At 42.7% G+C, this 12,195-nt stretch overlaps 1 protein-coding gene across 4 annotated transcripts in view; it reads left to right on the top strand.

Annotated features, from left to right (window-relative positions):
* The window catches only part of PREX1 (phosphatidylinositol-3,4,5-trisphosphate dependent Rac exchange factor 1), a 115,896-nt gene that overhangs the window by 55,497 nt on the left and 48,204 nt on the right, over positions 1 to 12,195 (top strand). For all 4 annotated transcript variants that reach the window (XM_033074818.1, XM_033074820.1, XM_033074819.1 and 1 more), the window contains exons 3-5: positions 1,480 to 1,602; positions 6,901 to 7,005; positions 9,764 to 9,865. In XM_033074818.1, coding sequence (XP_032930709.1) covers positions 1,480 to 1,602; positions 6,901 to 7,005; positions 9,764 to 9,865 — 330 coding nt within the window. The remainder of the gene's footprint in view (positions 1 to 1,479; positions 1,603 to 6,900; positions 7,006 to 9,763; positions 9,866 to 12,195) is intronic.

Genomic DNA, 12,195 nt, shown 5'->3' with positions numbered 1-12,195 from the left:
TGATGGTGCACAGCACCATGTCTCAGAATTCCTGCAGGGAGAGGGAATTCAGGGAAGTAAAGACAAGGAAGATGCAACAGGCTCTGCTCTGGACATGCAGTCAGCTTGAAGGATGAGTTTGAGTGAAATACTCTGCCCATCCTTGTGAGTAACAGAAGTATAGCGTTGAACCTGGCTGCCTGCAGAGAGGAAGGCATTGAATTCCTGATCTTGTCTACTCTTGCTAAACCACATAGAAACTGGTGTTAAACCAGGAATTGATGCTTCAGTCCTAACTTTAATTTACAGATTATTGTTTCTCTGAATTGCTGGTGGCTGACTCAGTGCTACATCTAGTGAATCCAGTGCATAAATTTGAAGAGTTTGGTGTTACAGTAAGGCATTTTAGGAAGTGTTTGGAGATGTTAGTCTTGATCACCTCCCACAGCAAATGCCAGGAAGATGAAGGCTGATTCTCTCAGGCTGCATACTTTGGGGTATCCCACTCACTGGGGCAGATCTGGAAAGCTTCTTCCAGTGTGAAAACTTGCTTGACTGCACTGCAGGTCTTCTCTTTGCAAGTGACATTGTTAAAGCAAGGTGACAGAACCCTTGTCTGCAGCGTGTGTGTCACTGCAGACCCCAGGACTGACTCTGCCCTCTTAGCCTTCCCTCCGGTGGCTGCCAGTACTGATGGCTGTCACCTCCATGTCAGGACTTCTGCCCCTCTCTAGGTAGCATTTCATCACCTACATGTGGATTCACACTTTCTTCTCATGTTTTGTTTGAAAATGACCAAGATTTATAATGTGTTTATAGCATCTTCTACCCTGGCAGTTTATTCCCCTTAGCACAGGTATATTCTAATCACAGGGATGATTTAACTGTCACCATTACCTTTTGATACAAGGTTGAAGGAGGGGCCTCTTCTCCTCTATATGTGCCTTTTGGTGTCACTGAAGTCAGTGAAAGGGAACTCTAAATGCTGCTCTTGAGATTTGTGAGAAATGTGCACTAATCTGGTCAGTGAAAGGCTGGATTCCAGACAGCAGGTTTTGTCTCCTCTTTACAGGTACGCCTTGTGTGTGATACCTTAAAGTCCCTTTCTTCCAGAAAGGGATTTCTAATGCATGGGAAGGAAAGGCAAACTACTCCCTGCTTCTGTCTCCTGCAAAATTAGTTTGGCCTTGTGGTTCCATTTACCTGGCTGTTCTCATGGGAAATATCCTCAAGACTTAAAAGAGGTTGCTTGCATTTATCATGCTTAGGGGTCTGCAAAGATAATCTTAATTTATAGCAGGTACTTCAGAATCAATAAAGATTTTTATAGGAGGCTAGGAAAGGGGCAAATACAGTGTAATTCATTCTTTAAAAGTCCTTGTCTGAGTTTTGAATCCTATCATGGTAAGTCTAGAGCTGCACAGTATTTTGGCATTACTACTTAGCAAAAAACTCTGACATATATTAAAAAATAGAAATGTTTTTCTCCTTATATTTCAGATCTTATTTTCCAACATTGAAGACATTCTTGGTGTTCACAAGGAGTTCCTGGCTGCTCTGGAGTTTTGTTTGCAACCAGAACCCCAATCTCAGCATGAACTGGGAAATGTTTTCTTAAAATTTGTAAGTACAATGACTTAATGCTATCTGAAAGTACAGTTTCCTGTCATAAGCTGTCCAGCCCCTTACCAAGCCCTAGTCTCTAAGGCTTGTAGCAATGCTATGACAATGTGTGTCTTGTATGAAAGTTGTAGGTAGGGTGGGAAAAAACTTGTGAATGTGGTTAGAACAATGACACCACATCAAACTGAGCTAAACAATGATGTATTTTTAGAAACTCTTCCCTTTCTTGTTGAATTTTTTCCTTTTTTTTTTCTCACCCGTCTGATCACATTTTATTGCTGAGTATTTGTCTTCTTTTGTTCCAAAAGGTTCAAAACAGCAGCAAAATTTCAAGCACCTCAGAAACAATACTCCTGGCAGTGCTTGCCTGGTGTGTCCTGCAGGCAGAGGTGTGTGGTGTCTGTGCTGCCTGCCCTTGCAGCCCTTGCAGCACCCTGGGGCTGCAGCAGCACCCTGGAGCTGCAGCAGCACCCTGGAGCTGCAGGCTGCAGCAGCCCTTGCAGCACCCTGGGGCTGCAGCAGCAACCTGGAGCTGCAGGCTGCAGCAGCCCTTGCAGCACCCTGGGGCTGCAGCAGCTGCTCATTGCCAGCGCTGCAGGGCCTGGTGGGTCCCAGGAGCTTTCCTCACAGCACAGACTCTTTTTGCTCTTTCCTCACAGCACAGGCTCCCTTTGCTCTTTCCTCACAGCACAGGCTCTCGCTGTTGCACCCAGGGAAACCATGGGGAACATTTCTTTGGTCTTTCGTTTTGGGCAGGGTTCTGTAGTTGCAATATGCTCTGAAGTGCTGGAACACCCTCAGTGCTGCTTTTCATTACCATCAAATCACAGTGAGTCCTGTGGGCAGCTCGCAGTGAGGAGGTGCCAGAAGACCCCTGAATCTTGAATGTCTTGGTGTACCTGCTGTTGTGATCACTTGGGAAGGTCATTCCCAGTCCTGATTATGAATCCAGTACTGGTCAGCAGCCAGATTTTAGCACAAGTGCTTTTCTTTAGAAACTCAGTGTTAAAAATACTTAAAAATTTGGTGAATAACTTGAGAATTCTTGAAGCACTCTTTCATCCAGACACTGCATTTTTTAATGGAGCATGTTTTCTCTTAAGTTTCTGTGTATTATATATCCTTGTAGCAATCCCCAGATTCACCATGTGCAGTTCCATCAGACTGCAGTGCTTGGGTCCTCTTCATGAGATTGGTGTATCCTTGACGTCCTCTAGTCCTCATAGGCCTGACTCTTCCTGGTCTGTCTTGGCCTAGAAGAGCCTTACTTGGCAATGGTCCACCAGCCTTCAGAAACAGAACCCTGCTTTTATAGAATCATGGAATCATCAGGGTTGGAAAAAACCTTTAGGACCATCAAGTCCCACATCAACCCAGCACCACCACCATGTTCACCATTAAACCATGTGCTCAAGTGCCACACTGACATATTTTTTTAATACATCAAGGGATGGTAGTTGTTATGGGCCCAGTATTCTCCCTGGACCTCTAGTTCAGAAAGATTCAAGTCTTGAGTAACACCTAAAGCAAACAAGCAGATTTTTCAAGAATTCCAAAATAGAAATCAATGCACATTGTGGTTTTGAAGTATTTTAAGAGATGATGAAATGTGCTTGCTCTCATAATGGGGTGTGAAAAATGTTTTCCCTTTAGAAGACGTGTGCCCTCCTGTACTCCATTTGGTAGGGTGATCAGAAGTTCGTTGTCTCATGGTAGGTGCTAGAGTTTATTCTGGAGCTGCTTCAGTGTGACTGTAACAGATGGTAAAGAACATCCTTGAATATTTGTTCCAAATCCAGTGTGCGGCCTTAAACAGCACTTGGGATGTGTCTCTAATGTCAGAGGAGGCTTGTGCACTCTTGTGAGCACAGGCTCACTTTTGCAGGGCAGGAAAGGGTGTGACTGTGTGGAGCAGAAGGGCAAAGAATTGTCAGGGCCTTTGTTCCTGATATTGTCATACTGCTAGAGGTTTGGAGATGTAATAGCTAGAAACTTGTTCTAGGGAAAGGTGTGTTATGCTCATTTTTTCTTTGAGCAGTATTGCATGAGTGATCAGTTTCACTGTCTAAGTCACCAGGAATATTGTTTTGTTGAGAATAATGTCTTCTGTTTAGGTTTTTGATGTTGACAAGGTTGGTTTCAGCCTGCTTTGAAACAAGAAAATGCCAAGCCTTGTTAAAAATATGTCCAAATAAAATGTTGCGGTTTTTCAAATGTCTTATTTGCTGTTTTCCAGTCAAAACTGTTTTCAAATTTGCACTAATTTGTGGGCAGTACTAATGGATCCAAAATGACATATTTGGAGAATAAATTATTGGTTAAAGACTTATTTTAACCAAACTGGGAACAGTACAGACTTACTTCTGTCACCAAAACAGAAGGTATAGCTGTGTATCCAACAGATTTGCTGAGTAAGAAAGTGCCATTTTTATCTGGTCACGTCTCTGACCATAATTGCACTTTAACCTAGAGCAACTGCAGGTTCAGAATTCCTGGGCTAACATCTGTAATTATGTAACTGATAATTTCCTCTCCAGGCTATGGGAGAGCCCAGGACTGAGTATCACCCAGAGAGGAAATGAAACACTTCAGACACAGAGTAATTTTAAGCATAGTTCTCATATTTGTGGGTCACCGGCATGGAATACAGCTGGAAAAGACTTGAGGGAAGCACTCTGGTGTGTGTATAATTGTTGTACTGTCTTGAGCTTTAGCAAAAGGATTTTGTCATCATCTAAATATAGCCTCTCAAGCTCCAGGCACTGAAAGCTGCAGTCAGAAACCTGAGCAGTGACATTTTGTGTGCACTGATGTAACAGATGATCCTGTGTTAATGGCTGCTGTTTTTAGTTTCAAGCATGGTGCTTGAGTGCATGCAGGGAGCTGAGGAGAGGTGAGAGGAGAAGATGTGGGAAAAACTAAATCTGTTTTATTCTCTAACTCTTCTGGTTTTATGGTTGACAACAATCCTATTGCCATTTTTTTCTATTGTGCTGTGGACCCAGGGCTGCCTTTTCCTGCATCTGGTGGTGAGAAGCTTTTGTTTCTTTGCAGCTTCCCAGTATTGCACCCCAGTAGCAACATGACCAGCTGCCAATGAAGGATAAAAGTCCTGAACATCTGCATTCCAGCTCTTTGCACCATACCCTTTGTGGCTGTTGTTTTATTTGCTTTGTACCATTGTTCTTGTGTTTGGACATATATCTATTTATTCTTTCTTTTGAAGTACAAGAAGGAGAAAAATTTATCAGGTTAGTGATAAAGCAAACCTAAAAGCATTTTTCAGCCTCTGAACATGTATATCTACCATTGAACATCTGACCAGAATGTCAGATTCTCCTAAACTAACATAAGTGCAATTTCATTTCCTTGTGACAATGGCAAAGGGAATACCCAGTGACTGCAGCTGCATTCCCATGTTGTCCTGCCAGTAAATCCCTTCAGCTGGCAGCAGTTTTTTCCTTGGATCACTGTGAGCTGTCTTAAAAGTAGCTAGATGCTGCAGATACCTTCAGCTGATACAGGAAGCTCTAAGAGTGCTAGGACTCCAATCAAAACTCAAAAAAATTAACTTCCATATTATGGAGAGATTAAAAGGTTCAGATAGAATGTGTTTAGACCAGAATCTTGCTTTGAATGCAACAGCAAACTCTGGAAGGCATTGGCTACGTGGCTTAGTGCCCTAAGATGATAGCTCTGGAAATCCTCACATATTACCCTGCAGAGTGTCACACTAATGCTTTGTAATTACAGTAATTTCATTATTATAAGCCGCACCCTTTTGACTAAAATTTTGGTCCCAACCCGGAAATGCAGCTTACACTCAGGAGTGATGACGTTATGAATTTTGCCAACCCAGAAGGGCGAGCCCGCAGCAGCCCCGAGTGGGGCCGAGCCAGTAAACCCCGCAATCCTACGATTCTGTTACTAATTGGCAACTTTGTGAAAGTTGCACGCGGATCCTCGCTGCGAACGAAAGTGCGGCTAATAATCCGGTGCGGTTTATATATGGACAAAGACTTAAACGTTGCCGACACCTGGGGGTGCAGTTTATAATCAGGTGCAGCTTGTAATTGTGAAATTATTGTACTTTTGATATGCAAATTAGCTTGTCTGGGTGCCTCCACATGGTGCTGCATTATGGCATAGAAGCCAACCTGAGCCAGGAAATAAAGTACTATTGCGAGCAGCATTCAAAAATGATGCTTTTTTTAGCTTCTGAATCATTCATTTTCCCTAAAGCCTAATACAATCTCATGGTCCCCCTTTTATTCTGGTGAATGCAATACTGGAAGCTCTGAACATAGCTGCTGAAAGTTCAGCCCTTCCTCTCATCTTTGAGAGGATCAACTTGCCTCTTGCCTTATCTGCTTGGGCATGGAAATAGTTGTTCCTGCTTCTTTTGTAATCACTGCAGTGTTTCCAGATATCCAGTGTTTGCAAGGGGTTCAGCCTCTCTGATCATTTTAGATAGAAAGACTTGCACTGTCTTTGAATCTGAAGATCAGTAGAGCAGAACTTGCTGACCCTGACCTGCCAGCTGACCTTCATTTCTTAGTAGGGGATTTCATTCCAGCATGTGCTGGTGGGTGTGACAGTCCCAGTGTTAGCAGCTCAATCTAGTTGTGAAGCTACCCTTCCTTTCCTTCAGTATCTGTAATATGTTGGTTATTCGGTGTGTATTTGATGAAATGTGTCCAGTTACAGAAAGAATTGTATATAGCTGTTGAGTTTTGTCTGCTGCTTGTTTCAGAACACAAAGTAAACCAGCCAACCTACTGGGGCCTGGCTCTCACCCCTTGAAAGGCAGGGGATTTCCCGCTGACTGCTTTGTGTTACAGTTCCCCTCCAGATCTCAGAGCTTCTTTCAGGCCTTGTTCTTCCCAACCACCTGGCTTTCTTCCTCCTGCAAGAATGGTCAGCCCCCTTGCTCCTGGTTTGTTTTGCTCTGGCTACATGCAAGTATCCTGACACACATGCAAGTATTCCCAAGATTGCAAAATCCCTCCTTTCAGGAAAGAATACCTATGATCTCAGTGAAGCATTAAGAGGAAAACTGCTGAAAGTCTCAGTGCTCAGAAAAGTCTCTGTTAACTTACAACAGAGTAAGTCAGGAATTATATTGTTCTGACTGTATGCATTGTTCACATTGCACAAGTGTCACATTCTTCATGAAAACTCCAATGCTAACGCCACTTGGAGTCCACCTCTCTTTGTAAAGAATTTGGTAACAGACTGTGGCAAAATAATCTCTCTGGTGGTGTCTGAGTCAATAAGTTACTTTGTTTTTCCTTGCAGAAAGACAAATTCTTTGTGTATGAGGAGTACTGTAGCAACCACGAGAAAGCACTCAGACTGCTGATGGAATTGAACAAGATCCCGACAGTAAGAACATTCCTGCTGGTAAGCACCTTCTCCAGCCCTCTTGAGTGAATGATCTGGCTTTGCCCTGTGTTCATAAGAACTCTCTAGTATCGCAGGAATGCCGGGCATTTTGCAGGTATGGAGCACTCAGGTGGAGGGGTACTGAAATCACTCATCACTTCAGGCACAGAACTGAGCACTACCAGCACGAGTGATTGCAGTGGAAACAAGGAAGATTTTTTTTAAGAATGAGAAGAAAAACGCAAGGACAGATGATGAAAGGAGTAATGCAATAAGTCAGCAGCAAGACTGAGGCTTGTTCCCATTGGATTTGGCTCCCTGCTCAGTTCTCTGACCAACTCACCATTTGCAGGCTCATCAGAAAAACGTGACCTGCTTCTGACATCCTTTTCTCCAGGGGTCCAGTTGTGGGCAAGAAATGTAGTGTGGATGAATTGTTTTGAGTGCATCATTGCTGCTTAAATCAAAAGTAACCTAACTCCCATCCAAGGAGGGGCTGTGGCCATCCAGCCTTCAAACATGCCTTAGAGGCTGGGCTGGGAGGAGAAACACTCAGCAGGCACTGCCTTCAACTGCTGCATTCCTTACTTTCCTTTCCTGGTTGTTTTTCCTCCTTTCTTACACCCCAGTTCTGCTTGATTTTTGAATGTCTTGTTTTCTTGGCTGTGGATGTGTGGCATTTGTAATGAGGTTGGCATGTAGGTGAGGGAATAATTCATCACATCAGCTGTTTTTTCCTAGTAAATTCTGTGAAGTGAAATAAAGGCTGTCTTTCTTGCAAAGGACCTGCTTTTCTTCCTGCTCTTTTTTTTTTTCTCCTCTTATTGTGAAAGGTCTGTTCTTTCCCAATGTAGTACAGCAAAAGAAAACTTCCACATAAACATCAGTCACGTGCAGGGCCAGAGCATTCCTTTAGCCACAAGATACAGACCTCAGAGGGAGCCTACCCTCGTGCTGTTGCATAGGCAGTCTCTTTGTCATGTCTGAGTTTTAATGAACCTTATGAAGCCATTACTTTGAATTACTAAATAATCCTTACCTTGTTAATGAGATTTTTTTGGGCACTTCTGGTAGGGGAAACCAATGAGAAAGAGGAGGAGGGAAGGTGCATGTAAACACCACCCTTCCCAACCTTAGTGTTCTCCACTTCCGCTGGATTGGCAAAGCATTCTGTTTGTGTTAGAGACATCAGCTGGCAAACTGATTGTGAGGGACATCAAAGATGTCACACTGTCTGCTGTGGCTTGCTGCAGCTCCTGAATCCAAGAGACTATTAAAATGGCAGTAAATATGGGAGGAAGGGCTCGCTGATGTGCCTACTTAGCTGTGATGCTGTAGTTTCTTCCAGGCCTCCCTTCCCTTCTTGTCTGCCTCTCAAACCAGTGCTACAATGCTGCTATGCAGAGAAGGCAGAACTAAAGCACAAAGCTTTACTTGTGAGGATGGATTTGGCCCGACTGCTCCCTCACCGCTGCTGAAACACAGAATGTGGGAATGTGTTTGAAAAGTCAGTAAGTGTTAAAGGGCAGTTTTGAGCCCAGAGCTAGAGAGAGGGCTGAAAGAAGAGATTGGAAGGACTGAGTCACTTGAGACTTACAAATTGGACAGGGAGCATTGTGATCTGGGTAGCCAGTGCCACAGATCTAGAATAGCCCGGGGACAGGTTATTTTACAGGCAATTGTCTGTAAAAATACCAGTTTGGACTAATGAGATTTTATGTATGATGTCTGTGAACGTTCCTTGCAGAGAATTGTAGAGCCAAAAAACTCAGTAAATTTCAGAGTCTGTGTCTGAGCCACAGGCACTTCCTGGCTGAGCTGCATTTAAAGTTCAGCTTCTCTGTGGACAGGACAGGTTTGCAACTGGAGTGACTTTTGGACCAAAATCCATATTCATGGTTGAGCATAGGAATGGAGACTAGTTTATCTGAAATAGACTTAAAGTCCCCCTGAATCTATTACCTGTCTCTGGCAGCAGGCAATAGTAGAACCATCAGGGAAATGTGTGAAAAGCTTACAGTGGGGCAGTATTGGTTTATCACAAATACTACACTTTACTGATACAAATTAAGATCAGATCAAGGACTATAAGGTTTTTTTCTTTCCCAGTGCCATACCCTGTTCTTTAACTCCCTTTCTATATCAATCCTGAGAAATTAATTTCCATAATCTGCTGAGAAGTTCCATGTGTGCTGGTTAGCCAGCCAGTGTGCCCAGGCTATTTGTGCAGCTGTGCTCAGGCATGATGTTTTACCAGAGAACTGGTGGATGTTGTGCAGATGACTCACTTGTTTCAATTCAGACATAAGAATTGGACTAAAGTTAATTGCATGATTCTTGATTAGTAGGCTTTATTTTAGCCTTTATGTGTTTTCTGGACCAGCAGTATACAACTTTACATAGTGAATAAAGACAACAGGTCATATCTATTCTGAGGGAAATTGGAATATTTTAGGTAATTGTCCATCTAGTTTTGCTGTTTACCTTTGTACTGTTAGGATGATTTTTGAGTCACCAGCTGTATAATATTTCTCTGAGAAGATACCTTTCTGCACAACCATTGTTATCCACAGCAAATTTTCTTCTGCTGATGCCTACAGAACTTTGCAGACTTGGTGGCTTTATGTCAGTGGTGAATGAAGTGCCATTTCCTGTGCCTTAGGTGTGGTAAAGTGCTTTCTCACTTTCTAAAACGCATGTTTTAGAAACACAAAATCATGTCAAAATCATCTGAAAACTGTGTCTAAGGTAATATTTATTTGTCTTTTGATTATAGGGTTGCATGCTTTTGGGAGGCAGAAAGACAACGGACATTCCATTAGAGGGTTATCTGCTAACTCCAATTCAGAGAATTTGCAAATATCCTCTTCTGCTCAAGGTAAACCAGAGAAAGTATTTCTCCATATGGTTGTTTTATTCTTGGAATGTTTCTGCATTTTTTTAGCCCTGACTTTTGTTGCCACTATTGCTTTCCTGATTTACACTTCTGAAAGTTGGACCTTCTCTGAAGAAAATGGGTTTTTATGGGTACAGGCAAGAAGCTGCCTGATGCTGGCAGGCTGCTAAATCCTGCTATGGTCTGGGTAGAGCAGACAGGGTGACACTGACTAACCAAAGCCTTTTGACTTCAGTGCTCTTCAGATGTTTCTACAGGCTTGTGCAGTCTGTTTCAGGCACTTCCTGTAAAGCTGTGTTCAGTTAGAATTGTGCCAGTGTTCTGGGGGACTGGATGGCTCTGGGGATTCTAAACGGGATATGTTTTTCATTACAAGGTGTCTAGTTTGATGGTGATCAGGTCAGTAATGATCAAAATCCTGTATCTTCTAACAGCTGTTTGGCAGCTTGTTTGAAAACTCTTTGTTTGTCTCATCTGAGTTCCCAACGGGCGGGTGTCAATCCAGAAATGACTACGGTATGTGGCACTAATTGGCCCCCTTGATAGTATTCTTACCTTAGAAAATAAAGCATAAAAGACCTAAAAAGAGCTGACTTGCCTCTCATCCTTTGTGGTCAGGCCTGTATTACTTGCCTGCTGGGGACAAGGAGAGGGAAAAGGAGAAAGCAGTTTCTGGGAGAGCTTGCCTCCCCCAGTGGCCTCATGGATACTCCATGGCTGACAGCTGTCAGTCTTCCCTGATGTCGGTCTCTTCCTCAGCCAAAGTCACACTGTGTTTACTAAAAGAAAAATAATTTTTAAAATTGCAAGGACTTTCCCTCATGTTTTGAAAGAAAGGTCCCTTTATGAGTTCTGGAAGAAAGTAAGAATTCTGTGATTAATGTATGTCAAAACTCCTGGGGACCAAACATCCTTTCTTTGAAAGCCAAAGTCAATACCACCAAGATTGAAGACTGAAACAGTGCTTCTTGCTTTCAAGCCACGGTGGGGTAGAGATGAATTTGCCCTCCCTGTGCCTACCCTTGGCTCTGGGGCAGCTGACCCAGACCCACGTGTACCTCTTGAGCAAACAGCCCTGTAGGGAGGGGCCGTGGCTGGGCATCTTGTGGGGCTACATTCCATTTTGCTATGGATTTCTTCTTGTACACAGTCTGATAGAGATCACACACTTTCTACTAGTTGAAGCTTCCTGGACAGAAAAGTTTTAAGAAAAAGCAAAGAGGAATTTGGTTTCCATTAGGCAACAAATCTGCTTAAGTCAGTGAGATAATACCATAACTAGAAGTTGTTCAACCCAGAAAATACCAGTGACCATTATAAAGCGTGGTTGATTCTGATTCTCGAAGGTGGTGAATTCATAGCAAATAAGTTGTGTCCCATCAAGACTTAATTGATAATGGCTAGCTTGAAATTACCAGAGCAAACGTCTAAGACAAATGTCTAAGACATGAGAACAGTTAAGGAAAAGCACAGGTGGATTCTGTTTGTGCTGACCAGGAAAATGGAGTGCTCCAAGCAAGGGGAAAAAAAAGAGACCGATTTAAAAATAGCACAACCCTCAAATGAAGTGTTTGCGCTCCCTTTGCTACTGAACTTCAGTTATGGCTCCTGAAATAGCTCTTTTGTATTCATGGGGGCTGGATCTTCATCGAATCCCCAGGGCAATACTGTTGTATTCCAGCTGCTGAGAAAAGTCTTAGACCAAAGCTAGCCTACTTTCCTCTCTTACTTTGTTTCTAGTTTGGTAACTTTGCTATGTAAGTATTTAGTGTAGCCGAGTAGGTGTGTTTGATAAAGTAGTATGCGCAAAGTAATTCAGACTTGTTTGAAAGTAAACTGAAGTAGTACGTTAAGGCACATATTTTAAATACTGTAATAACTTTTTATTAATAACATGTAGAGGTGTATGTGTGTGTGTGTGTGTTCTTCAGAACAATAGCATCTGGCATGGAGTTGCTTTATTTCATTAGGAATAATACACTACAATATCTCCAAGTGTTGATCTACTTTAAGCATTGAAATGATTTCCAATGAAATATGGCATCCTGCAACAGGTGACTTTGTTTTCTCACCCTCTGATGAAGCTGTTTGGGTTTTTTAAACTAACAAAGGATGGAGACAGAACAATCATTCCAATGACGGTGATCAATAAATGTCAATTTTATTTATAGTTTCCCAGTTTTTCTGACAAAAGCATTGTAGTTTTGAAGTGCCTGACTGTAAACAGGTTTTTGGTTGGGTTTTTTAGTTTGGGGATTTTCTTCAGGGAGTAGGGTGAGGAGGTAGAGTGGGGTTTGTCGGATAGGGCTTTT

Source organism: Catharus ustulatus, chromosome 17, assembly GCF_009819885.2.
Source record: "Catharus ustulatus isolate bCatUst1 chromosome 17, bCatUst1.pri.v2, whole genome shotgun sequence".
Classification (NCBI taxonomy): Eukaryota; Metazoa; Chordata; class Aves; order Passeriformes; family Turdidae; genus Catharus; species Catharus ustulatus.
This window is presented reverse-complemented; position numbering and strand designations above follow the sequence as displayed.